Raw genomic sequence first — 27,933 nt, 5'->3', positions numbered from 1 at the left:
TTTTTCAAAATTTTACCCATCACCAATATCCCTAAAAAAAGCTTCAAAGTGCCTGATTTTAACCACCAGTCCATTTTCCTGTGACGTCACATAGTGAAGCCAACACAAACAAACATGGCGGAAAGAACAGCAAGCTATAGCGACATTAGCTCGGATTCAGACTCGGATTTCAGCGGCTTAAGCGATTCAACAGATTACGAATGTATTGAAACGGATAGTTGTAGTGTGGAGGCAGGTAGCGAAAACGAAATTGAAGAAGAAACTGAAGCTATTGAGCCATATCGGTTTGAACCGTATGCAAGCGAAACCGACGAAAACGACACGACAGCCAGCAACACGGGAGAAAGCGAGGACGAATTCGGCGATCGCCTTCTAACCAACGATTGGTATGTGTTTGTTTGGCATTAAAGGAAACTAACAACTATGAACTAGGTTTACAGCATATGAAATACATTTGGCAACAACATGCACTTTGAGAGTGCAGACAGCCCAATTTTCATCAATTAATATATTCTGCAGACATACCCTCATGTCAGCAGGCCAGGGAAGCTAGGGTCGATATTCTTCTCTTGATCATTTTGGGACGGTGTGAGCCAAGACATCCAGGGGGGTTTAGCTCGCTCGTCTGCGGGAACAAACTGCCGCCATTGCTTGCCGTGCTACCGGGGTCCTTTGTCCCTGAATTGCTCACACACTCCGGCAGATTCAATGGGGGTCTGGCGGCAGATTTCTTTGACTTTATCGTTGGAAATGCATCTGCTTTGAGTGTCGCAGGATATCCACACATTCTTGCCATCTCTGTCGTAGCATAGCTTTCGTCGGTAAAGTGTGCGGAACAAACGTCCAATTTCTTGCCACTTTCGCATCTTTGGGCCACTGGTGCAACTTGAATCCGTCCCTGTTCGTGTTGTTACACCCTCCGACAACACACCGACGAGGCATGATGTCTCCAAGGTACGGAAAACAGTCGAAAAAAACGGAAAATAACAGAGCTGTTTTGACTCGGTGTTTGAGAAAATGCCGGATTGCTTCCCGATGCGACGTTACGTTGTGACGTCATCACTCCGAGAGCGAATATTTAATTCGCCAAAATTCACCCATTTAGAGTTCGGAAATCGGTTAAAAAAATATATGGTCTTTTTTCTGCAACATCAAGGTATATATTGACGCTTACATAGGTCTGGTGATAATGTTCCCCTTTAACTAACTACCGTATTTTCCGGACTATAGAGGGCACTATAAGCCACACCCACTACATTTTTGAAGAAGAAAAAAAAGATTTATATATAAAAGCCGCATATGTATACTTTGTGAAATGAGTTATTTACACAGAAAGATTTAGTAAATGTTTATTTACATACCTTAAAGGCCTACTGAAATGCGATTTTCTTATTTAAACGGGGATAACAGGTCCATTCTATGTGTCATACTTGATCATTTCGCGATATTGCCATATTTTTGCTGAAAGGATTTAGTAGAGAACATCGACGATAAAGTTCACAACTTTTGGTCGCTGATAAAGAAGCCTTGCCTGTACCGGAAGTAGCAGACGATATGCGCGTGACGTCACAGGTTGTGGAGCTCCTCACATCTGCACATTGTTTACAATCATGGCCACCAGCAGCGAGAGCGATTCGGACCGAGAAAGTGACGATTTCCCCATTAATTTGAGCGAGGATGAAAGATTTGTGGATGAGGAAAGTGAGAGTGAAGGACTAGAGGGCAGTGGGAGCGATTCAGATAGGGAAGATGCTGTGAGAGGCGGGTGGGACCTGATATTCAGCTGGGAATGACTAAAACAGTAAATAAACACAAGACATATATATACTCTATTAGCCACAACACAACCAGGCTTATATTATTATGCCACAAATGTATCCCGCAAAACAAACACCTCCCCCCTCCTGTCCATATAAATAAATGATAAATGGGTTATACTTGTATAGCGCTTTTCTACCTTCAAGGTACTCAAAGCGCTTTGACAGTATTACCACATTCACCCATTAACACACACATTCACACACTGATGGCAGGAGCTGCCATGCAAGGCGCTAACCAGCAGCCATCAGGAGCAAGGGGTGAAGTGTCTTGCCCAAGGACACAACGGACGTGACTAGGATGGTAGAAGGTGGGGATTGAACCCCAGTAACCAGCAACACTCCGATTGCTGGCATAACCCGCCAATACAACTCAAACACCTGCACAACACACTCAATCCCACAGCCCAAAGTACCGTTCACCTCCCCAAAGTTCATAAGAGCACATATATTTCCCAAGAGTCCCCAAAGTTACGTACGTGACATGCACATAGCGGCACGCACGTACAGGCAAGCGATCAAATGTTTGGAAGCCGCAGCTGCATGCGTACTCACGGTACCGTGTCTGCGCATCCAACTCAAAGTCCTCCTGGTAAGCGTCTCTGTTGTCCCAGTTCTCCACAGGCTAATGGTAAAGCTTGACTGTCATCTTCCGGGAATGTAAACAATGAAACACCGGCTGTGTTTGTGTTGCTGCAGTCGGCCGCAATACACCGCTTCCCACCTACAGCTTTCTTCTTTGCTGTCTCCATTGTTCATTGAACAAATTGCAAAAGATTCACCAACACAGATGTCCAGAATACTGTGGAATTTTGCGATGAAAACAGACGACTTAATAGCTGGCCACCATGCTGTCCCAAAATGTCCTCTAAAATTTGTGACGTCACGCACTTACGTCATCATACCGAGACGTTTTCAGCAGGATATTTCGCACGAAATTTAAAATTGCACTTTAGTAAGCTAACCCGGCCGTATTGGCATGTGTTGCAATGTTAAGATTTCATCATTGATATATAAACTATCAGACTGCGTGGTCGGTAGTAGTGGGTTTCAGTAGGCCTTTGATTGTTTCCAAACGGTGTCTGTAAAACGGCAGAAAAACGTCTGATCAAACAAAACAGAAGTCATCGTCATGGACCCACTAGCTGCGGAAGCTGACTCTCCAATCATCTCAATAACTCAATAATTTCACGGTGACGTTTGGGGGATTTATGTAACTGAAACAATACAAAAAGAATGCCATTGTAAGTTAGTAATACTAACACAGACACTTGCATTTTAGCTGATGCTAATGACGCTAACTTGATCACATTACGATAGCACGTACAAATATGCATGAAAACACTCCTGCAGACATCGCACGTGGGACGGTTTAGTGAGTATGAATTGTTTTAGTTATATTGTAAACCCTACAAATGTGGCTTGGATTGATGAATGAAGAATCCATACGAGTAGCAACGCTATGGACGGCTAAAAGACGCAGCAGGACTTCAAGCACTAAATGCAGTGAACGAACTTGTCCGAAAGATACATTGCGGCATAGCACAAATAACAACACACCTATTCAGTGTATTTGCTTTTTTATTTTTACTATTTGCGAGAGGGGTTAGTGCATCTGCCTCACAATACGAAGGTCCTGAGTAGTCTTGGGTTCAATCCCGGGCTCGGGATCTTTCTGTGTGGAGTTTGCATGTCCTCCCCGTGACTGCGTGGGTTCCCTCCGGGTACTCCGGCTTCCTCCCACTTCCAAAGACATGCACCTGGGGATAAGTTGATTGGCAACACTAAATTGGCCCTAGTGTGTGGATGTGTGTGAAGGTTGTCTGTCTATCTGTGTTGGCCCTGCGATGAGGTGGCGACTTGTCCAGGGTGTACCCCGCCTTCCGCCCGATTGTAGCTGAGATAGGCTCCAGCGACCCCAAAAGGGAATAAGCGGTAGAAAATGGATGGATGGATGGGGCATTATGACAATCAGTGAATCCATAAATTAGCCAAACTTTTTTATAAGCCGCAGCGGCTGCAAAAAAAGAAGCGGTTTATAGTCCGGAGTTTACGGTAATTGTTTTTCAACCATCAATTAGTCTCAAATGTCTCATAGTTTATTGGTAATATGTTGAACATCTCGACTTGGTGCTGGAATTTAGACTGTTTTTGGTTTTTTTTTTAGACTAACTGGTTACATGCTGATTTGTGTGTCTGTAGCTTTAACGTTCATCAACTGTGTTTGCCTCGAAGAAGCGCTATTGTGTCCAGTGGAACCTCTATTTACAAACCTAATTGGTTTTTTAACAGAGTTTGGAAATAGAAAAGTTTGTATAGGGAAGCAATTTTCTCCAGAAGAAACAATGCAAATATGAATAGTGAGTTCCAGCCTAGACAAAAGTCCATATTTTAGTGAAGGTTTGTACACTTTGAACACAATACTAGTACTGGATATCAAACAAACATGACAAGTATCTGTTGAATCAACTATAACTTTATTAACAACAACAAGCTGCGGTCCTCTGTATGCGCTGCTCTGTCAACACGTGCACACACAGAAGCCCTTAGGGGCCCTCACAAATGATCAGAAATCACAAAACTCCTTAACGTTGACAATCCTATTGCTGCAAAAATAAACATTTAAGAAGTAAAATCCACTAATATTAACATCGACAAAGGAGGAGCTGACGAGAAAGGAGCAGGCAGACGCAGGGAGAGAAGAAAGGGGTCCTGTGTGCGCGCTTGATAGAGGTGCCACTGAACGACAGATAGCTCTTCTCCTCCACTGTGAAATAAGTCCGATTCGGCTTATTTTTCGAGAAAATTCTGGTCTCATCACAATTAAAACTTGCTGTGGTGCAAAGCCTGCTTCATCGATTCTTCCATACCTGTTAGCGCACAGGTATCCAAGTCGTTTTCACTGAGGGCCACATCGCAGTTATGTTTGGCCCCAGAGGACAGCTTCTAACAGTGAATACTGTTATTACACATTTTTTAAACATTTTATTAGTAGCTTTTTTAAAAACTAAAATTAAAAAAAATATATGGTAATTTGCAATAATTTCACCTCAAAATGTAGTGTATATTACTGTAAATGGAAAAACAGTACTGTTTTTATGGTAAAAAAAAAGGCAGCTCAGTTGCCAGGATTTTACTGTAAAATGTAAATTTGTTTTTTTAATGTAAATAAAAAAACTGCAAATTTACAGTAAAATTTGGGCACCTGAGCTTCCAGGTTGTTGTTTTTTTAACAACTGTAGATTTTTCGGTGTATTACTGTAAATGCCAAAACAACACTATAGTTTATTACAGTTAAAAAAAAGTACCGTTTTTTTTTTCATTTAGAGAAAAATACTGTAAAAACCACATTACATTTCACAATTTACCATGAAATCTATTGCTACTTTAACATTGCACAATTTGATGGATAACTTGCTTTGAAATCGTTATTACTAGTATTTATTTCTATTTAAAAATGGTTTGAATGTTTGATAATATATTTTTGCATAATTAGACAATATTTAAGTTAACATCATTTGCGATTACATGGAGTACATGTATTGTTTTTCTCCCAAAATAGAAAGAAATAATGCATTTAGTAAGAAAAGTTACAGTACTTTATTGATACATGTTATTTCCAGGCTTTCGAGGGCCAAATAAAATGAAGTGGCGGGCCACATCTGGCCCCCTGTCCTTGAATTTGACACCTGTGTATTAGCGGCATCAATGTACTGGTCACGAATAGTTTTTATTGTAAACCCCGCAGCAACTTCCTTTTTTTGGGACTCATATTGAGTTTAAAATGGACTGAACTTGTCAAAGCGCCGAGAAGTGACTATAGTGTCAATGAAAAAGTCAAATTGTATGGAATGTTGACATCTGAAACATGTAATATCTGCCCTCTGCAGGCAGGATGGGCAACTGCAAGCGAGCCCTGCAGATGATCATGAAGGAGCTGGAGGACGTGGACAAAGCCATCGATTTCGCCAAAGAGCAGGACGATGCCGAGCTGTGGGAGGATCTCATCACCTACTCCATCGACAAACCCCGTATGGATGCTTAACTTCTCAAGTGTATGTATCCTGGGAGCCACACTTATTGTACTTCTCTCCAGCGTTCATCACCGGCCTTCTCAACAACATCGGGACCCACGTGGATCCCATTCTGCTCATCCATCGCATCAAGGAGGGCATGGAGATCCCCAACCTCAGAGATTCCCTCGTGAAAATCCTCCAGGACTACAATCTGCAGGTTGACGCTCCCACGTTTAGCCCAGGGGTGTCCCAACTGAAACATACTGAAAAGTCAAGAGTATCCAGGGGCCATTTTGATATTTTTTTACAATTAAAAAAAAAAAAAAAGTGCTAATAAGTACGTACATTTTATTCATACAGTATTTGACAGATATTCATGTATGACAATTTTTTCATTAAAATAACAAGGGCAACATCATATAAAAGTTTGTTTTAAAAGTTCAAAAATCCATTTACTAAAATATATTAAAAAATACAATTTTATGTCAGCTTCATGTTATAGGTGACTAAATATGATTAATTAGTACATTTTAGTTTTTTCTCATCACAAATTCAATTTTTTTGCTCTTTTTTTCTTACATTTTTACTCAAATTAATAATAATAATAATAATAATATTGCAATTGTGTAACTGCGTAACCCAGTGTGTAAATAATTCTGTCTGCACAAAAATTTTAATGTTCAGGTACTAGAGATGCGCGGATAGGCAATTATTTCATCCGCAACCGCATCACAAATGTCGTCATCCATCCGCATGCACCCGAACCAACATTTTATCAAAACCGCACCCGCCCGCACCCGCCCGTTGTTATACATCTAATATAGACGATGCAAGGCATTAGTGAGATTAGAAAGCTTTTGCCTGTTAAAGAAAGGAGACTGATCCAATGCAGCAGAGACATTCAATGCTTGCCACGCATTAGTGGCTAAGAGATATTAATGCGTGATAATATTATTTATCATTATTATAGTATTATTGTCATTTCCATTAAGAAAGTGTTGACTATTGTTGCCAATGCCCTCAGATCAGGAGTGCGTTCCTCACACTTTGTGTGCGCAGGTGCAGCAAGCAGAACGATGCTTTTAAGAAGTTAAAAAAATGTTTTAGAAAGACTAGGCCTATATTTTCGTTAGGTAAAAAAAGAATTCTGAATTTATTTCAATGAATATTAACTTGTTAACGTTATAATGCTCAAATAGGGACGAGGGCGGGGTGCACAGTGAAGCAGTGAACAATTTTGCGACAAAGATGAACCTTTATTGATTGATCTGCAGCCATGACAAAATATCAGACAATCTCCATTGTCAACGACAGGCAGGAAAATAAAGATAAACACATAGCCTATGTTGTAGGCATAGGCATATAGGTTCATACGTTTTTAAGTTGAAATAAAAAAATAAATAAAAAATGTGCCTCATAAGCCTTAGGCTGTCAATCACGCGCACAAACTTAAATTATACAATAACATATGTATGTCATCTCTATTTAAACAAAAATAAATTAAATAAATAATAATAATAAATTGCCTGCAACTTATTGGCCAAGGCAAATAGCTGAAGGGGGGAAATCAAACCCATCAGACTGCACTTTATCATCAAACTTGAATTATAATGAAAATAGACGGTCGTGACAAACAAAGCAGGCTAAATATCCTTACATTGTCGCCAATCGGAGATGCGCTTCACTTGAAAGCGAGGCCAAATAATTAACACACATAGTAGTATATCTCGAATAGAAAAAAACACAATAAACAACGCAATTGCCTTAATTCCTTTGCATTGTAGTGCGCCCAAACAACACGTAACCATCAAAATTATTTAGCTGACCGAACTCAATATAGGTTAGACATGGGCTTATTTGGTATAGCCTATAGGTAACGTAGACTAATTCGTTTAACATATCCAACCGTATGTCTACTTACTTTTTTTGTTGTTAGCACTATGCAGGAATAAAATGTCATCTACAGTGCCAGGATTCAGGCGAGAGCGCCTGGCCTCTAAAATGCGCCCTGCTGCGCTGAAGGAGCGCTCACTTGCGCCACTTGTTGCTGGGATGCATAGGATTCTCTTGGCAAGGTGTTGTAGTCGTGGGAATGATTGTCCTTGTTTCCCCCAAAAGGAAAGTAGATTTTCCTCTGCTGATCCGTCGAGATGGAAGTTTGTAGAGGAATAATCCTCTACTTTATCAACAAGCACAGGTGTATCCTCCTCCCATTCTGTGAAGTCAATCCTTTTCTTTTTCGGTGATGCACCATCAGCTCCACCTAAAGGACCGATAAAATCTATACGTTTTTCGTATGTGGGTAACAACATTTAACTATGTATATATATTTCCGAATTGGTTCAACTGCCAACCGCTCGAATCTATTTACAATCTATTTTTTTCGTCATGTCACCCGCTCGACCCGCGGATTATCCGCGGGCTCCGCGGTTGTGTCCGCAAACCGCGCATCTCTATCAGGTACACATTTGACAGTGTTTATTATTTTTGTATTTTTTTGTAAATAATAATCCATAAGTTAGTATTGTCTATTTTTTTATTGAACTTAATTTTATTTTTATTTTGAGAGCCTTTTAGGAGTGTCTAAACTTTTTCCACCAACGGCCGCATACTGAAAAGTCAAAGTATCCATTTTGATATGTTTTTTTTTTGTTAAAACAATGCTAAAAACAGATATATATTTAAAGGCAAAACTTTGTCAGCTTTGTGTCATATTATTCACTATCATTTCAGCTTTTTGTCATTGCATTCCGATTTTTTTGCTAACCCCTTTTCTTACATTTTTACTGTTGTTTGTTCCCCTATAAGAGTATAATAATAATAATATCGCAGTTATGTAACTGCATAACCTAGTATGTCAAAAATGAGGCTTGTATGAAAATATTAATGTTCAGTTACACATTTAACAGTGTTTATTAACGTTGTCGTAATACATGGGTTGGTGTTAAAGTTATCTTTTAATTAACTAACTAAACTTAGTTTTTATTTTTTGTTTGAGAGCCTCTAGTAAATTTTGGTTAGGAGTGTCTAAACTTTTTCTACCACTGGCCGCATACTGAAAAATCAAAGTATGCAGGGGCCATGTTGATTTTTTTTTTTTTTTTTTTTAATGTTTAAAGACTATATTATTTATATTATTATTATTATTAGTTAGAAAATGTGTGCTTTTTCTAATTTTTTACCTGTTTTTTTGCTCTTTTTTTTTACATTTTCATTGTTGTTTTTTTTCCGACAATATGCTGCGGTCCAACAAAACTCAGCTCCAGGGCCACTTTTTGGACACCCCTGGTCTAGCCAAACAGCACGCCATGTTGTGTCGCTTCCTAATCAACGTCTTGTTTCCTTTGCATGCCAGATTCTACTAAGGGAGGGATGTAAGAAGATTCTGGTGGCCGACTCGCTGTCCCTGCTTCAGAAGATGCATCGCACCCAGAGCAGAGGCATCATGGTCGACGGTGTGTGCGCTTTTTGAGGCCATCATATGATTGTTATAGTTTGATGGTGAATTATATTTTCCATAAAACTATATCATAATAACTATATAAATATTCATTATTCACCGTAAAACTATGTCATAATAATTATATAAATACACATTCACCATAAAACTTTATCATATTAACTATATCAATAAACATTATTCACCATAAAGTTATATCATAATAACTACATAAATACACATTATTTACCATAAAACTATATCATAATAACTATAAATACACATTATCCACCATACAATTATATCATAACTATATAAATACACATTATTCACCATAAAACTATATAATAACTATATAAATACACATTATTTACCATATAATTATATCATAATGACTATATAAATACACATTATTCACCATAAAACTATATAATAACTATATAAATACACATTATTTACCATATAATTATATCATAATGACTATATAAATACACGTTATTCACCATAAAACTTTATCATAATAACTGTATAAAGACACATTTACCATAAAACTATAGTATAAGTACTTTATAAATACACATTATTCACCATAAAACTATATAATAACTATATAAATACACATTATTTACCATAAAATTATATCATAACAACTATATAAATACACAATATTTACCATAAAACTTTATCATAATAACTATATAAATACACATAAACCATAAAACTATCATACTGTATAAAGACACATTATTTACCATAAAACTATAGTATAAGTACTTTATAAATACACATTATTCACCATAAAACGTTATCATAATAACTATATAAATAAACATTCACCATAAAACTTTATCATAACTGTAAAAAGACACATTATTTACCATAAAACTATATCATAATAATTATATAAATACACGTTATTCACCATAAAAATATACAATAAATGTATAAATACAAATGATTTACCATAAAATTATATCATAATAACTATATAAATACACATTATTCACCATAAGACTTTATCATGATAACTATATGAATACACATTAACCATAAAACGTTATCATACTGTATAAAGACACATTATTTACCATAAAACTATAGTATAAGTACTTTATAAATACACATTATTCACCATAAAACGTTATCATAATAACTATGTAAATACACATTCACCATAAAACTTTATCATAACTGTAAAAAGACACATTATTTACCATAAAACTATATCATAATAACTATATAAATACACATTATTCACCATACAACTATATCATAACTATATAAATACACATTATTCACCATAAAACTATACAATAAATGTATAAATACAAATGATTTACCATAAAATTATATCATAATAACTATATAAATACACATTATTCCCCATAAAACTTTATCATAATAACTATATAAATACACATTAACCATAAAACTTTATCATACTGTATGAAGACACATTATTTACCATAAAACTATAGTATAAGTACTTTATAAATACACATTATTCACCATAAAACGTTATCATATAACTATATAAATACACATTCACCATAAAACTTTATCAAAATAACTGTAAAAAGACACATTATTTACCATAAAACTATATCATAATTACTTTATAAATACACATTATTTACCATAAAACTATATCATAATAACTGTATAAATTCACATTATTCACCATACAACTATATCATAACTATATAAATACACATTGTTTTTTATAAAACTATATCATAATAACTAGGGATGTCCGATAATGGCTTTTTGCCGATATCCAATATTCCGATATTGTCCAACTCTTTAATTACCGATACCGATATCAACCGATATATACAGTCGTGGAATTAACACATTATGCCTAATTTGGACAACCAGGTATGGTGAAGATAAGGTACTTTTAAAATAAAATAAGATAAATAAATTAAAAACATTTTCTTGAATAAAAAAGAAAGTAAAACAATATAAAAACAGTTACATAGAAACTAGTAATTAATGAAAATGAGTCAAATTAACTGTTAAAGGTTAGTACTATTAGTGGACCAGCAGCACGCACAATCATGTGTGCTTACGGACTGTATCCCTTGCAGACTGTATTGATATATATTGATATATAATGTAGGAACCAGAATATTAATAACAGAAAGAAACAACCCTTTTGTTGGGGGTAGGGAGGTTTTTTGGGTTGGTGCACTAATTGTAAGTGTATCTTGTGTTTTTTATGTTGATTTAATAAAAAATAAAAAATAAAATAAATAAATAAAAACGATACCGATAATAAAAAAAAACAGATACCGATCATTTCCGATATTATATTTTAACGCATGTCCGATGTTATTGGACATCTCTAATAATAACTATGACAAATACACATTATTTACCATAAAACTATATCATAATAACTATACAAATACACATTATTCACCATAAAACTATATCTTAATAACTGGCCATCATATTAATCCCACATCAACATTGTTGTGTGTTTACCTTGCAGAAGAGAATATTTGTGAGTCGTGCCATGCTGCCGTCTTACCCTCAGGTGAGTCCCGACAGGTGACTTTTTCTACCTTTCACAATATTTGACACCTGATGTACGTTCCCCTTTCAGACATGGCCAAACCCTTCAGCGTGGTGGTGTTCCACTGCAGACACATGTTCCACAAAGAATGTTTACCGTCCACAGGAACAGTAAGAACACACACATACTTAGACATTGCAAATGTGTTAAACCTCATAGTTCTTGGTTTTTTTGCAGATTCCCGGAGTGCAGTTTTGTAACATCTGCAGCGCAAAGAAACGCGGGCCGGGAAGCGGGATCCTGGAGATGAAAAAGTAGCTGCTTAGGCATCCATCCATCCATTTTCTACCGCTTGTCCCTTTTGGGGTCGCGGGGAGTGCTGGAGCCTATCACAGCTGCATTCGGGTGGTAGGCGGGGTACACCCTGGACAAGTCGCCACCTCGGCAAAAATATGTGATATTGCTATTTAAATATGCACAATTCTGCTTGCCACTAATGTGATAAACTGTCTAGAAAATAAAGCAAAACTCATTAAAAAAAAAAAAAGGTTGAGACGTTTGTAGTTTTTTTCCATTTAGAAGTGCCCTATTTTCCCCAACAATGGATTCATTTTCCGCCCAACAATATTTTAGATATTTATTTATTATTTTGTACGAATTTAACAAAAATCACAAGTGTTAAATCTTAATAAACTCATTATTTTGCATATTTCTTAAACATTTTATTTTGTATTTTTGCACTAATATTGGTTATGCTGTAATATTTATTAACATTCATTATATTATATTATAGGCACTCGCTTAGTTGTGACGTCACATCCGGCGACTTTCTCCGGAAGTATAGTAATTTTTTATTCACAGGAAATAAAACACAGCTGGTATTGGGAAAAAAGAAAACACCGAAGTGAGTTTTATTGTCCGTTTATTAAACTTTTGATAGCATTATTGTCGCACAAAACCTCACAATAATGTCTGATTGAATGCTAAAAACGTTTTGACAGACCGCCTTAAAAAACGGAATGGAATTTTAAATTTTTCTATGAACGATAAAACACTGAATATTGACCACATATGAACGTCACACTCCCTCTCGATCGACATATTTTACAATCAAGCAAAACGCGACAAAAATGCGACAAACAGAGAAATATGAACGCAAAGGGTAAAAATACAATATACAATCTGATATATAACTAAGCTTTAGAACTTCGTTGTGAAAATCTCCTTCCACGTCTGTCCCTGACACCCACATTTCAGGCTGACACTGTGGAAACGCTCCCCACCCACACTGCTTGGTGCCTCGTCTGAGCTGCTGTGACTTAGATTACCATAGTAACTAATTAATTACCATAGTAGCTAGTACCGTATTTTTTGGACTATAAGTCGCAGTTTTTTTCATAGTTTGGCCGGGCTCCAGTGCGACTTATGTGTTTTTTTTCCTTTTTTATTATGCATTTTCGGCATGTGCGACTTATACTCCGGTGCGACTTATACTCCGAAAAATACGGTGAATCAGAATCTGAATCAGCTTTATTGTCATTACGCAAGGTAACGAGATTGAGGCCATTCCATACAGTGCGATGTGTGCATGCTAGAAAAACAATGTGCAAATATATAAAAATTTAAAAAATGTAGAAGTGCAATGAATATGGTGTGAAATGAATATATACATGAAAAAACAAAACAAAAACAGGGTTGTTGGTGGAATGGGTTATTGCACCGAAGAGAAGGCAGTTATGAGGGACAATGGGGCAGTCCGTTCAGGATGGTTATGGCCCTGGGGAAGAAGCTGTTCTTTAGCCTGTTTGTTTTGGTTTTAATGCACCTGTAGCGCTTCCCAGAGGGCAGCAGGTGGAACAGGTCAGAGCCAGGGTGGGTGCTGTCTTTGATGATGGCACTGGCTCTGTTGAGGCAGCGGGAGGTGTAGATGTCCGTCAGAGAGGGGAGAGGGCGGCCGATGATCTTCTGAGCCGTCTTGACCACTCTTTGCAGCCTCTCCCTGTCTGCTGCAGTGCAGCTGCCGTACCATACCGTAATACAGTAGGTCAGCAGGCTCTCGATGGACGAGCGGTAGAAGGTCAGCAGCAGGTCAGGCTTCAGGTTGTACTTCCCGAGGACTCTAAGGAAGTGTAGCCGCTGCTGAGCCTTCTTGATGATTGATGTGGTGTTGACTGTCCAGGAGAAGTCATTAGAGATGTGGACTCCAAGGTACCTGAAGGTGTGGATCATGCAAAAGCGCAGATTCCAACCATTGAAATACGTTGTATAGTTCAAGACTTACGGCCATTTGAAAACTTCACTGCACATCATAATGGCAGCTACAGTTTCCATCTTAAAGATCTAAAAAAATTATTTGGGAATGTCCGGCGGGCCAGATTGAAATACTTAACGGGCCACATGTGGCCCTCGGGCCTTAATTTGCCCAGGTCTGATCTAGAAAATAAATCAAAACTGCTAAAAAAAAAAAGTTTAAGAGAGTTTTTTTCATAATCCGTTTGGAAGTGCCCTATTTTCCCTCACAACTAATTCATTTTCCACCCAACAATATTTGAAATATTTATTCATCATTTATGTGAATTTAACAAAAATCATGTGTTGTGTGTATAAATTGTAATAAACTCATTATTTTGCATACCGGTATTTCTTAAACATTTATATATATTTTTTTCACTAATATTGCTTATGCTCCGATCTAATTGTGTCGACGTATATAAACAATAAATGCATTATATTATATTATAGGCACTCGCTTAGTTGTGACGTCACATCCGGCGACTTTCTCCGGAAGAATAGTCAATTTTTTATTCACAGGAAAAAAAACACAGCTGCTATTGGGAAAAAAAGAAAACACCGAAGTAAGTTTTGTTGTCCGTTTATATCACTTGATAGCATTATTGTCGCTTGCGGTGTTTTGTTAAGCCTTGGCTTTGTCTGCCCGACTGCTACCTGGTTCATTTTAGAGACGAGCTTGCCACTAATGTGATAAACTATTTAGAAAATTAATCAATACTGCTAAAAAAAAAAGAAAAAGTTAAGTTTTTTTCATAATCCATTTGGAAGTGCCCTATTTCCCCTCACAATTAATTCATTTTCCACCCAACAATATTTTAAATATGTACCGCATTTTTGGGAGTATTAGTCGCTACAGAGTATAAGTTGCACTGGCCGAAAATGCATAATAAAGAAGGAAAAAAACATGTATAAGTCGCACTGGAGTATAAGTCGCATTTTTGGGGAAATTTATTTGACAAAAGCCAACACCAAGAATAGACATTTGAAAGGCAATTTAAAATAAATAAAGAATAGTGAACAACAGGCTGAATAAGTGTACGTTATATGAGGCATAAATAACCAACTAAGAGTCATTCAAATAACTATAACATATAGAACATGCTATACGTTTACCAAACAATCTGTCACTCCTAATCGCTAAATCCCATGAAATCTTATACGTCTAGTCTCTTACGTGAATGAGCTAAATAATATTATTTGATATTTTACGGTAATGTGTTAATAATTTCACACATAAATCGCTCCTGAGTATAAGTTGCACCAGTGACGTGCGGTGAGGTTGATGACTGGTGAGGCACTGACTTCATCACAGTCAGATTTACAAACATATGAACCCTAAAGAGTATCTTATTCACCATTTGATTGGCAGCAGTTAGCAGGTTATGTTTAAAAGCTCATACCAGCATTCTTCCCTGCTTGGCACTCAGCATCAAGGGTTGGAATTGGGGGTTAAATCACCAAAAATTATTCCCGGGTGCGGCGCCGCTGCTGCCCACTGCTCCCCTCACCTCCCAGGGGGTGATCAAGGATGGGTCAAATGCAGAGGACAAATTTCACCACACCTAGTGTGTGTGTGACAATCATTGGTACTTTAACTTAACTTTAACTTTACACATACAACCTGTAGCACACAAAAAAAGCACATTTAATTAAAAAAAAGTTATTATGGTTTTACCTTTACTTATAAGTGCGGGAACAGTGGTGTTGGTGTTGGAGGAGTTGTGAATGAATGAAATATGAAATCCGTGCTGCAGTCTGCAGGTGTACCTAATGTTGTGTCCCTGCAGTCGTTCACGGCTCCTCCGGCACGAGCATTGTTGTTTTTGCACTTTTTGGCTTCTTGTTAAGTGACTTTTTTTGGGTGGATTCGGTCTTGCACGTGGAGGGTTTGGGTGTGGGCTTTGGTTGGTGTGGCGCTCCCGTCGGGGGGTGCATTCTGCGGCGGGGGTGCATTAACCGGCACCAGGAGGCGGAATTACTGCGAGCCTCACACAGTGCGTCTTCGCAGCAGTTTTATAATCGCTCAGCACAAGAAATACGTTACACACATACAGTTGTTGACAAAATAGACTGTACATTATATACCTCAGCTAACTAAACTATGGAAATGTATAATATAGTTCATATAGCAATACGGTCTCACTGCACAGCAGGCCAGCAGTTAGCTGAGTCCGCAATCCATGTTGAGGCACAATTGAGTGACGTTCCTCAACTGGCTGCTGATCACCGCACCGTCTCTTCTCAGTATTTGAACGGCAAATGTGGAAAATTCAGCGATTTTGAATAAAAATAATCTAAAACTGGTGAAGTTAAATGGAAAATAACTTTATAGTATAATCACTGAATACATATAACAATTTAATTATTTTTTTTTCTTTTTACATTTTTTTCTTTCCATGACCGCACGTCACTGAGTTGCACCCCCGGCCAAACTATGAAAAAAACTGCCACTTATAGTCCGAAAAATACGGTATTCATTTTTTATACAAATTTAACAAAAATCATGTGTTGTGTGTACAAATCGTAATAAACTCATTGTTTTGCATATTTCTTAACCATTTTATTTTTTATTTTTTCACTAATATTGGTTACGCTCTGATCTAATTGTGTCGACGTATATAAACAATAAGTGCTTATATTATATTATAGGCACTCGCTTAGTTGTGACGTCACATCCGGCGACTTTCTCCGGAAGTATAGTCAATTTTTTATTCACAGGAAAAAAAACACAGCTGGTATTGGAAAAAAAAAGAAAACACCGAAGTGAGTTTTATTGTCCGTTTATATCACTTTTGATAGCATTATTGTCACTTGCGGTGTTTTGTTAAGCCTTGGCTTTGTCTGCCCGACTGCTACCTGGTTCAATTTAGAGACGAGCTAATGTGATAAACTATTTAGAAAATTAATCAAAACTGCTAAAAAAAAAAAGTTTGAGAGTTTTTTTCATAATCCATTTGGAAGTGCCCTATTTTCCCTCACAATTAAGTCATTTCCCACCCAACAATATTTGAAATATGTACTGCATTTTTCGGAGTATAAGTCGCACTGGCTGAAAATGCATAATAAAGAAGGAAAAAAACATATATAAGTCGCACTGGAGTATAAGTCGCATTTTTGGGGGAAATTTATTTGATAAAAGCCAACACCGAATAGACATTTGAAAGGCAATTTAAAATAAATAAAGAATAGTGAACAACAGGCTGAATAAGTGTACGTTATATGAGGCATAAATAACCAACTGAGAACGTGCCTGGTATGTTAACGTAACATATTATGGTAAGAGTCATTCAAATAACTATAACATATAGAACATGCTATACGTTTACCAAACAATCTGTCACTCCTAATCGCTAAATCCCATGAAATCTTATACGTCTAGTCCGGGGGTCGGCAACCCGCGGCTCTAGAGCCGCATGCGGCTCTTTAGCGCCGCCCTAGTGGCTCTCTGGAGCTTTTTCAAAAATGTATGAAAAATGGAAAAAGATGAGGGGAAAAAAACATATATTTTTTGTGTTAATATGGTTTCTGTAGGAGGACAAACATGACACAAACCTCCATAATTGTTATAAATCACACTGTTTATATTAAACATGCTTCACTGATTCGAGTATTTGGCGAGCGCCGTTTTGTCCTACTAATTTTGGCGGTCCTTGAACTCACCGTAGTTTGTTTACATGTATAACTTTCTCCGACTTTCTAAGACGTGTTTTATGCCACTTCTTTTTCTGTCTCATTTTGTCCACCAAACTTTTAACGTTGTGCATGAATACTCAAAGGTGAGTTTTGTTGATGTTATTGACTTGTGTGGAGTGCTAATCAGACATATTTGGTCACTGCATGACTGCAAGATAATCGATGCTAACATGCTATTTAGGCTAGCTATATGTACATATTGCATCATTATGCCTCATTTGAGCTCATTTAGTTTCCTTTAAGTCCTCTTAATTCAATGTATATCTCATGACACACTATCTGTATATATCGCTTTTAATTTTTTGCGGCCCCAGACAGATTTGTTTTTGTATTTTTGGTCCAATATGGCTCTTTAAACATTTTGGGTTGCCGACCCCTGGTCTAGTCTCTTACATGAATGAGCAAAATAATATAATTTGATATTTTACGGTAATGTGTTAATAATTTCACACACAAGTCGTTCCTGAGTATAAGTCGCACCCCCGGCCAAACTACATACCTGCCAACTACTCCGGTTTTCCCGTAATTAGTACGGTTTTCATCAACCTATTCCGGGTTACGGTTGCAGTGATAAAAAATACGGTTTTTCATTAATTAAACTTTTTTTTTTTTTTTAAGTTTTATTCACGAAATCGCGTAACAACAATGACAATCGACACTGCTTCCCGTAACTTCCTATCGAGCCATTCCGAATGCCATGCGCGAGGCTATTTATAGCACCGCTGCCAAGCACGAGGCACCAGTTGCCATTGTTTCCCAACGAGCGAACGATCATGGAATCAGCCGGAGAAAAATCGCAAACGAGTCTTAAACCGAAAAGAAAACTGCAGTCATTCCGTGAAGAATATTCAAAAGCCTATCCGGGAATAATTATCCGTTCCAAAAAGGGTGAAAACTACGCGAATTGCACCTTGTGCAGACAAGATTTTTCGATCGGACACGGAGGAATTAGCGATGTAAAAGACCACGTTGGGACAAAAAAACACAAGTCTAATGCCGTTGCTAGCGGTACAAGTGGAAAACTTTCAACGTTTTTCGTCGCCCAAACAGATTCTTTGGATGTGATAAATGCCGAAGTTTTATTTACGGAGGCAATAATTGAGCATGGACTAGAATAAATTTGGATTTTAGCCACAAAAAGGTAATGACACCAATGTTATCTATTGGAATTGTTTAGTACTGTTATACTGTTAAAAGTGTTTATACTATTTATGCGTTCAAGTCCAAGTTGAAGAAATCTTGTTAAATGTTGACAGCATAACTACCAAAATACAGAAGTATGTCCTTAATATTTTTGCAGTGCTATTTCTGTTGAAAAGTTAAAATGATTACATTAGAGATGTGATGTGCCACTTTTCAAGTGTCTGATGGCTTAAATTCATTTTCATTATTTTTTCATATTTTGAATTCTTTTGAAAGGCTTACAAAAAAACTACATTTGAATTGTAATTCCATGCTATTGACAGGACTATTAATTTTAATGAAGTTAGCTTACCATGTTTACAGTATGATAATTGTGATAGAAATGTGAATTTTAGGCACAGAATATTTTTTACAATTGAACAAGGCAGTAGATTATACAAGCTTGGACAGAAAGTTAATAATGACACCAATTTTTTTTTAATGGAATTGTTTAGTACTGTTTTACCATTTGTTTACTGTAAAAAGTGTTTATACTGTTTATACTTTCAATTAACAAATTGAAGTCTTGTGAAAGGTTGACAGGATAACTGGCATTAACTGTCAAAATAATTTCAAACTATTGAAGTTAGCTTACAGAATAAACATGTCAATCAACCCATATGATTTTTGCTGTAATATTTTTGTTTTGAAAAGTCACTGTGACTGATAGAAAAGTGATGGTTTTAGCAACATTTTAACCTGTCTGAATGCTAATAATCATTTTCATAATCAAACTGCCACTTATAGTCCGAAAAATACGGTATTCATTTTTTATACAAATTGAACAAAAATCATGTGTTGTGTGGATAAATCGTAATACACTCATTATTTTGCATATTTCTTAAACATTTTATTTTTTATTTTTGCACTAATATTGCTTACGCTCTGATCTAATTGTGTCGACGTATACAAACAATAAATGCATTATATTATATTATAGGCACTCGCTTAGTTGTGACGTCACATCCGGCGACTTTCTCCGGAAGTATAGTCAATTTTTTATTCACAGGAAAGAAAACACAGCTGGTATTGGAAAAAAAAGAAAACACCGAAGTGAGTTTTATTGTCCGTTTGTATCACTTTTGATAGCATTATTGTCGCTTCCGGTGTTTTGTTAAGCCTTGGCTTTGTCTGCCCGACTGCTACCTGGCTCGCTTGCCACTAATGTGATAAACTATCTAGATAAATAAATCAAAACTGATTAAAAAAAAAGTTTGAGAGAGTTTTTTTCATAATCCATTTGGAAGTGCCCTATTTTCCCTCACAATTCATGCATTTTCCACCCAACAATATTTGAAATATGTACCGCATTTTTCGGAGTATAAGTCGCTCCAGAGTATAAGTCGCACCGGCCGAAAATGCATAATAAAGAAAGAAAAAAACATATATAAGTCGCACTGGAGTATAAGTCGCATTTTTGGGGAAAATTTATTTGATAAAACCCAACACCAAGAATAGACATTTGAAAGGCAATTTAAAATATACAAAGAATTGTGAAAAACAGGCTGAATAAGTGTACGTTATATGAGGCATAAATAAATGTTAACGTAACATATTATGGTAAGAGTCATTCAAATAACTATAACATATAGAACATGCTATACGTTTACCAAACAATCTGTCACTCCTAATCGCTAAATCCCATGAAATCTTATACGTCTAGTCTCTTAGGTGAATGAGCAAAATAATATAATTTGATATTTTACGGTAATGTGTTAATAATTTCACACATAAGTCGCTCCTAAGTATAAGTCGCACCCCCTGGCCAAACTATGAAAAAAACTGCCACTTATGGTCCGAAAAATACGGTATTCATTTTGTATACAAATTTAACAAAAATCGTAATGAACTCATTATTTTGCATATTTCTTAACCATTTTATTTTTTATTTTTGCACTAATATTGGTTACGCTCTGATCTAATTGTGTCGACGTATACAAACAATAAATGCATTATATTATATTATAGGCACTCGCTTAGTTGTGACGTCACATCCGGCGACTTTCTCCGGAAGTATAGTCAATTTTTTATTCACAGGAAAAAAAACACAGCTGGTATTGGAAAAAAAAAGAAAACACCGAAGTGAGTTTTATTGTCCGTTTATATCACTTTTGATAGCATTATTGTCGCTTGCGGTGTTTTGTTAAGCCTTGGCTTTGTCTGCCCGACTGCTACCTGGTTAAATTTAGAGACAAGCTTGCCACTAATGTGATAATCCATTTGGAAGTGGCCTATTTTCCCTCACAATTAAGTCATTTTCCACTCAACAATATTTGAAATATGTACCGCATTTTTCGGAGTATAAGTCGCACTGGCTGAAAATGCATAATAAAGAAGGAAAAAAAACATATATAAGTCGCACTGGAGTATAAGTCGCATTTTTGGGGGAAATTTATTTGATAAAAGCCAACACCAAGAATAGACATTTGAAAGGCAATTTAAAATAAATAAAGAATAGTGAACAACAGGCTGAATAAGTGTACGTTATATGAGGCATAAATAACCAACTGAGAAGGTGCCTGGTATGTTAACGTAACATATTATGGTAAGAGTCATTCAAATAACTATAACATATAGAACATGCTATACGTTTACCAAGCAATCTGTCACTCCTAATCGCTAAATCCCATGAAGGGGAAAAAACATATATTTTTTGTGTTAATATGGTTTCTGTAGGAGGACAAACATGACACAAACCTCCATAATTGTTATAAAGCACACTGTTTATATTAAACATGCTTCACTGATTCGAGTATTTGGCGAGCGCCGTTTTGTCCTACTAATTTTGGCGGTCCTTGAACTCACCTTAGTTTGTTTACATGTATAACTTTCTCCGACTTTCTTGTTTTATGCCACTTCTTTTTCTGTCTCATTTTGTCCACCAAACTTTGAAGGTTGTGCATGAATGCACAAAGGTGAGTTTTGTTGATGTTATTGACTTGTGTGGCGTGCTAATCGGACATATTTGGTCACTGCAAGCTAATCGATGCTAACATGCTATTTAGGCTAGCTATATGTACATATTGCATCATTATGCCTCATTTGAGGTCATTTAGTTTCCTTTAAGTCCTCTTAATTCAATGTATATCTCATGACACACTATCTGTATGTAATATGGCTTTTAATTTTTTGCGGCTCCAGACAGATTTGTTTTTGTATTTTTGGTCCAATATGGCTCTTTCAACATTTTGGGTTGCCGACCCCTGGTCTAGACTCTTACGTGAATGAGCAAAATAATATAATTTGATATTTTACGGTAATGTGTTAATAATTTCACACATAAGTCGTTCCTGAGTATAAGTCGCACCCCCGGCCAAACTATGAAAAAAACTGCCACTTATAGTCCGAAAAATACGGTATTCATTTTTTATACAAATTTAACAAAAATCATGTGTTGTGTGGATAAATCGTAATAAACTCATTATTTTGCATATTTCTTAACCATTTTATTTTTTATTTTTGCACTAATATTGGTTACGCTCTGATCTCATTGTGTCGACGTATACAAACAATAAATGCATTATATTATATTATAGGCACTCGCTTAGTTGTGACGTCACATCCGGCGACTTTCTCCGGAAGTATAGTCAATTTTTTATTCACAGGAAAAAAAACACAGCTGGTATTGGACAAAAAAAAAGAAAACACCGAAGTGAGTTTTATTGTCCGTTTATATCACTTTTGATAGCATTATTGTCGCTTGCGGTGTTTTGTTAAGTCTGCCTGACTGCTACCTGGCTCGCTTGCCACTAATGTGATAAACTATCTAGATAAATAAATCAAAACTGATAAAAAAAAAAGTTTGAGAGAGTTTTTTTTCATAATCCATTTGGAAGTGCCCTATTTTCCCTCACAATTCATTCATTTTCCACCCAACAATATTTGAAATATGTACCGCATTTTTCGGAGTATAAGTCGCTCCAGAGTATTAGTCGCACCGGCCGAAAATGCATAATAAAGAAAGAAAAAAACATATATAAGTCGCACTGGAGTATAAGTCGCATTTTTGGGGGAAATTTATTTGATAAAACCCAACACCAAGAATAGACATTTGAAAGGCAATTTAAAATATACAAAGAATTGTGAAAAACAGGCTGAATAAGTGTACGTTATATGAGGCATAAATAAATGTTAATGTAACATATTATGGTAAGAGTCATTCAGATAACTATAACATATAGAACATGCTATACGTTTACCAAACAATCTGTCACTCCTAATCGCTAAATCCCATGAAATCTTATACGTCTAGTCTCTTACGTGAATGAGCTAAATAATATTATTTGATTTTTACGGTAATGTGTTAATAGTTTCACACATGAGTCGCTCCTGAGTATAAGTCGCACCCCCTGGCCAAACTATGAAAAAAACTGCCACTTATAGTCCGAAAAATACGGTATTCATTTTTTATACAAATTTAACAAAAATCGTAATGAACTCATTATTTTGCATATTTCTTAACCATTTTATTTTTTATTTTTGCACTAATATTGCTTACGCTCTGATCTAATTGTGTCGACGTATACAAACAATAAATGCATTATATTATATTATAGGCACTCGCTTAGTTGTGACGTCACATCCGGCGACTTTCTCCGGAAGTATAGTCAATTTTTTATTCACAGGAAAAAAAACACAGCTGGTATTGGAAAAAAAAAGAAAACACCGAAGTGAGTTTTATTGTCCGTTTATATCACTTTTGATAGCATTATTGTAGCATGCGGTGTTTTGTTAAGCCTTGGCTTTGTCTGCCCGACTGCTACCTGGTTCAATTTAGAGGCTAGCTCGTTGTATTTGTTGCGAGTTGGCTGCTTGCTAGCTGTAGCCTCCATCACACTGTGACTCGCAGCTAGCATGCTAAGCACTATTTGGCTCGCTGCTTGGCTATTGCGGCACAACTATGACTCTAAATAGCCCGTGTCGGTGTTTGGCATACACACTGCGGCGTTTGGGGAGGGATTTGCCTTGTGGAATTGTTGAATTCTGCCCGGAGTTAGTCGTTCGCCACGTTATTATGCATGGATTTGTCAACTGTTTACGTCCGGTGTGACGTCACTCGACGAGCGTGTAGTTGGAGGCTTCAATGTGTCATCATCATAATAATGCATGCTTGCTTACTATTCTCAGTGGTGGCGCTAGGAATTCTCTAAATGGGCTCCCAGGGACCCCATCAAGTCATAAAGAAATGGGGTCCCACAGTCAATTTTTAGGGTCCCACTTTTTTTGTAAGCGTTTTTGAAAACAAATGATACATGTACGCATTATCCTGTTACATCTCACGTTCTATGTTGTGTTTTTGGAAAAAGGTTGCCATAAACGTTACTTTTAATTAATTAAAAAAATAATACAAAAGAAAACAACATTTTTATGTACAAACCCCGTTTCCATATGAGTTGGAAAATTGTGTTAGATGTAAATATAAACGGAATACAATGATTTGCAGTGTTTCCCACAGGACAGGCATCTATTTGTGGTGGTGTGGTCGGGGGGTGGCGGCGGCAGCGGCGATGACCAAGAAGAACGCGGAGTTGGAATATAATTACAACATTTTATGTACATATTTATATACAGATTTGAACAATTAGTGATTCACTGAAATATATTTATTAATTGTGGTTCTTACAAAAAATATATCTTATAAAATATAAAAGCTAAAATGTCTCTTAAAGCTCTGCCCCTTTAATTAGTGAATACTAAATGATTTAACTTTAGCCTACTACTACAACCATATTATTTACCAGCAACATGAAGTGACACAGAGGCAGAGGTGTCCTGCCACAGTCAGTCAACCTCCTCCTCCTCCTCCTGCTGCTGCTGAACAGGTCGCGCCTGTGGTCCGGACTGGAGGCCTACCTCCTATCCAAGTCGAGCCCTTTTCGGCCGTTGAAAATATTTTTCTATACTCATCTGTGTGAAGGAGTAAACATCCAACATTAGAATTTATTACTAACGAGCAGATCCGCTCTATGTACAGTGCCGTCTAACCTTAAGCGGCAGCAGCTCAACACATGCAGGGTTCAACGTTAAGGACTTCTCAAATCTACTTGCCCCAATATTTTTACTTGTCCTGCCTAGGTTTTTTTCTGGCTGTGTAGTGCTCATGGCTTATATCTTACTAAAATCCTTCCCGTTGACTATTTACAACACTACACAGTATTTATTATTATTATTATTATTATTATTATTATTATTATTATTATCTATAATTACATTTAAATGGCATTGCATACATGTAAAATTAAATGCTATTTCACATTATTTGACCAGTAGCAGTTACACTCATCTGAACAGGTCAGCCACCTGTTTAAAGCCCGATCACAGTTGAAATCTTGAAATGAAGGGCCTTTAATGGCCAAAACATTAACCTGGACAACATTTTAACAGCTGGTTGGCTCAGATTGTATTATTTTCATTGCATTCACATGCTGCAGTGGACAATTTAGTTTCAGTCCATGTGTGTTTATTGACAACAGGGTTATAACCTGGACACGTTAGCTCGTCGGTATGAAAACAGGTGACTGTTACTACGTGCGTCTGCCCCGGGCCACGAGTCAAACAGCGGCGGTGTTAATGAAGCAGCGTCAGGCTGCTCACCGTCAGTGAAACGCTCGGTGAAATCGCGGATTAACGTTAAATATATGACGAGCCGTGAGCGATGCAGCTATAACCTATCTACCTATAGCCTATATTACCCTCGTAATTTGATCCGGTCGGTCCGTTCTTCTTTTACTTCGTCGTCTTCTTTGTCTTCTTCTGGCCCACCAGGTGAATTAAGTGCTATTGGCGGAGTTACAATGCATAGTGGTTGGCTCAGATGCTACCGCCACCTACTGCACCGGAGTTGTAACTACAAGCAACATTCACAGACAGAGTCCCATTGCTTTTATGAGCGGTCGAGCGAGTCAAAAGCCGAAAAATCCATTTGTGGCGTACGTAATTATTTTGTGGCGGGCCGCCACAAATAAATGAATGTGTGGGAAACACTGATTTGCAAATCATTCTCAACCCATATTCAGTTGAATATGCTACAGACAACATATTTGATGTTCAAACTCATAAACATTTTTTTTGTGCAAATAATCATTAACTTTAGAATTTGATGCCAGCAACACGTGACAAAGAAGTTGGGAAAGATGGCAATAATCAATCAATCAATCAATGTTTATTTATAGAGCCCTAAATCACAAGTGTCTCAAAGGGCTGCACAAGCCACAACGACATCCTCGGTACAAAGCCCACATAAGGGCAAGGAAAAACTCACCCCAGTGGGACGTCGATGTGAATGACTATGAGAAACCTTGGAGAGGACCGCATATGTGGGTAACCCCCCCCTCTAGGGGAGACCGAATGCAATGGATGCCGAGTGGGTCTGACATAATATTGTGAGAGTCCAGTCCATAGTGGATCCAACATAATAGTAAGAGTCCAGTCCATAGTGGGGCCAGCAGGACACCATCCCGAGCGGAGACGGGTCAGCAGCGCAGAGATGTTCCCAGCCGATGCACAGGCGAGCGGTCCACCCCGGGTCCCGACTCTGGACAGCCAGCACTTCATCCATGGCCACCGGACCTGTGCCCCCCCCCCCCCCCCCCCCCCTCCACAAGAAAGAGGGGAGCAGAGGAGAAAAGAAAAGAAACGGCAGATCAACTGGTCTAAAAGGGGGGTCTATTTAAAGGCTAGAGTATACAAATGAGTTTTAAGATGAGACTTAAATGCTTCTACTGAGGTAGCATCTCTAATTGTTACCGGGAGGGCATTCCATAGTACTGGAGCCCCAATAGAAAACGCTCTATAGCCCGCAGACTTTTTTGGGCTCTGGGAATCACTAATAAGCCGGAGTTCTTTGAACGCAGATTTCTTGCCGGTACATATGGTACAATACAATCAACAAGATAGGACGGAGCTAGACCGTGTAGTATTTTATACGTAAGTAGTAAAACCTTAAAGTCACATCTTAAGTGCACAGGAAGCCAGTGCAGGTGAGCCAGTATAGGCGTAATATGATCAAACTTTCTTGTTCTTGTCAAAAGTCTAGCAGCCGCATTTTGTACCAATTGTAATCTTTTAATGCTAGACATAGGGAGACCCGAAAATAATACGTTACAGTAGTCGAGATGAGACGTAACGAACGCATGAATAATGATCTCAGCGTCGCTAGTGGATAAAATAGAACACATTTTAGCGATATTACGTAGATGAAAGAAGGCCGTTTTAGTAACACTCTTAATGTGTGATTCAAACGAGAGAGATTCTTTACTGATTCTTTACTGATTCTCCTTGTGTAATTGTTTGGTTGTCAAATGTTAGGGTGGTATTATTAAATAAATGTCGGTGTTTAGCAGGACCGATAAATACTGATAAAGTTGAGGAATGCTCATCAAACACTTATTTGGAACATCCCACAGGTGTGCAGGCTAATTGGGAACAGGTGGGTGCCATGATTGGGTATAAAAACACCTTCCCAAAAAATGCTCAGTCTTTCACAAGAAAGGATGGGGCGAGGTACACCCCTTTGTCCACAACTGCGTGAGCAAATAGTCAAACAGTCTAAGAACAACGTTTCTCAAAGTGCAATTGCAAGAAATTTTGGGATTTCAACATCTACAGTCCATAATATCATCGAAAGGTTCAGAGAATCCGGAGAAATCACTCAACGTAAGCGGCATGGCCGTAAACCAACATTTAATGACCGTGTCCTTCGATCCCTCAGACGGCACTGTATCAAAAACCGACATTAGTCTCTAAAGGATATCACAACATGGGCTCAGGAACACTTCAGAAAACCACTGTCACTAAATACAGTTGGTCGCTACATCTGTAAGTGCAAGTTAAAGCTCTACTATGCAAAGCGAAAGCCATTTATCAACAACATCCCGAAACGCCGCCGGCTTCTTTGGGCCCGAGATCATCTAAGATGGACTGATACAAAGTGGAAAAATGTTCTGTGGTCTGACGAGTCCACATTTCAAATTG

General features: G+C 37.3%; 2 protein-coding genes across 3 annotated transcripts in view; both read left to right on the top strand.

The window, feature by feature from the left end:
- The window catches only part of vps41 (VPS41 subunit of HOPS complex), a 51,848-nt gene extending 39,514 nt beyond the window's left edge, over window positions 1-12,334 (top strand). The window contains exons 23-28 of the mRNA XM_061965061.1: window positions 5,708-5,848; window positions 5,914-6,050; window positions 9,189-9,288; window positions 11,770-11,814; window positions 11,884-11,963; window positions 12,031-12,334. Of these exons, the coding sequence (XP_061821045.1) occupies window positions 5,708-5,848; window positions 5,914-6,050; window positions 9,189-9,288; window positions 11,770-11,814; window positions 11,884-11,963; window positions 12,031-12,111 (584 nt within the window). The 3' untranslated portion in view covers window positions 12,112-12,334. The remainder of the gene's footprint in view (window positions 1-5,707; window positions 5,849-5,913; window positions 6,051-9,188; window positions 9,289-11,769; window positions 11,815-11,883; window positions 11,964-12,030) is intronic.
- A 7,610-nt stretch (window positions 12,335-19,944) lies between these two features.
- LOC133609459 (uncharacterized) overlaps window positions 19,945-27,933 on the top strand; it is a 31,301-nt gene continuing 23,312 nt past the window's right edge. Inside the window, exon 1 of one of the 2 annotated variants that reach the window (XM_061965064.1) lies at window positions 19,945-20,013. The gene's annotated coding sequence lies outside the window, so the exon portion shown is untranslated. Of the gene's footprint in view, window positions 20,014-23,555; window positions 23,631-27,933 lie in introns of those variants that run through there. The other variant, XM_061965063.1, reaches the window with a different exon arrangement.

The sequence above is a fragment of the Nerophis lumbriciformis genome, linkage group LG07 (assembly GCF_033978685.3).
Source record: "Nerophis lumbriciformis linkage group LG07, RoL_Nlum_v2.1, whole genome shotgun sequence".
Lineage (NCBI taxonomy): Eukaryota > Metazoa > Chordata > Actinopteri > Syngnathiformes > Syngnathidae > Nerophis > Nerophis lumbriciformis.
Note: the sequence above shows the minus strand (reverse complement) of the source record. Positions and strands in the feature narration are given on the sequence as shown.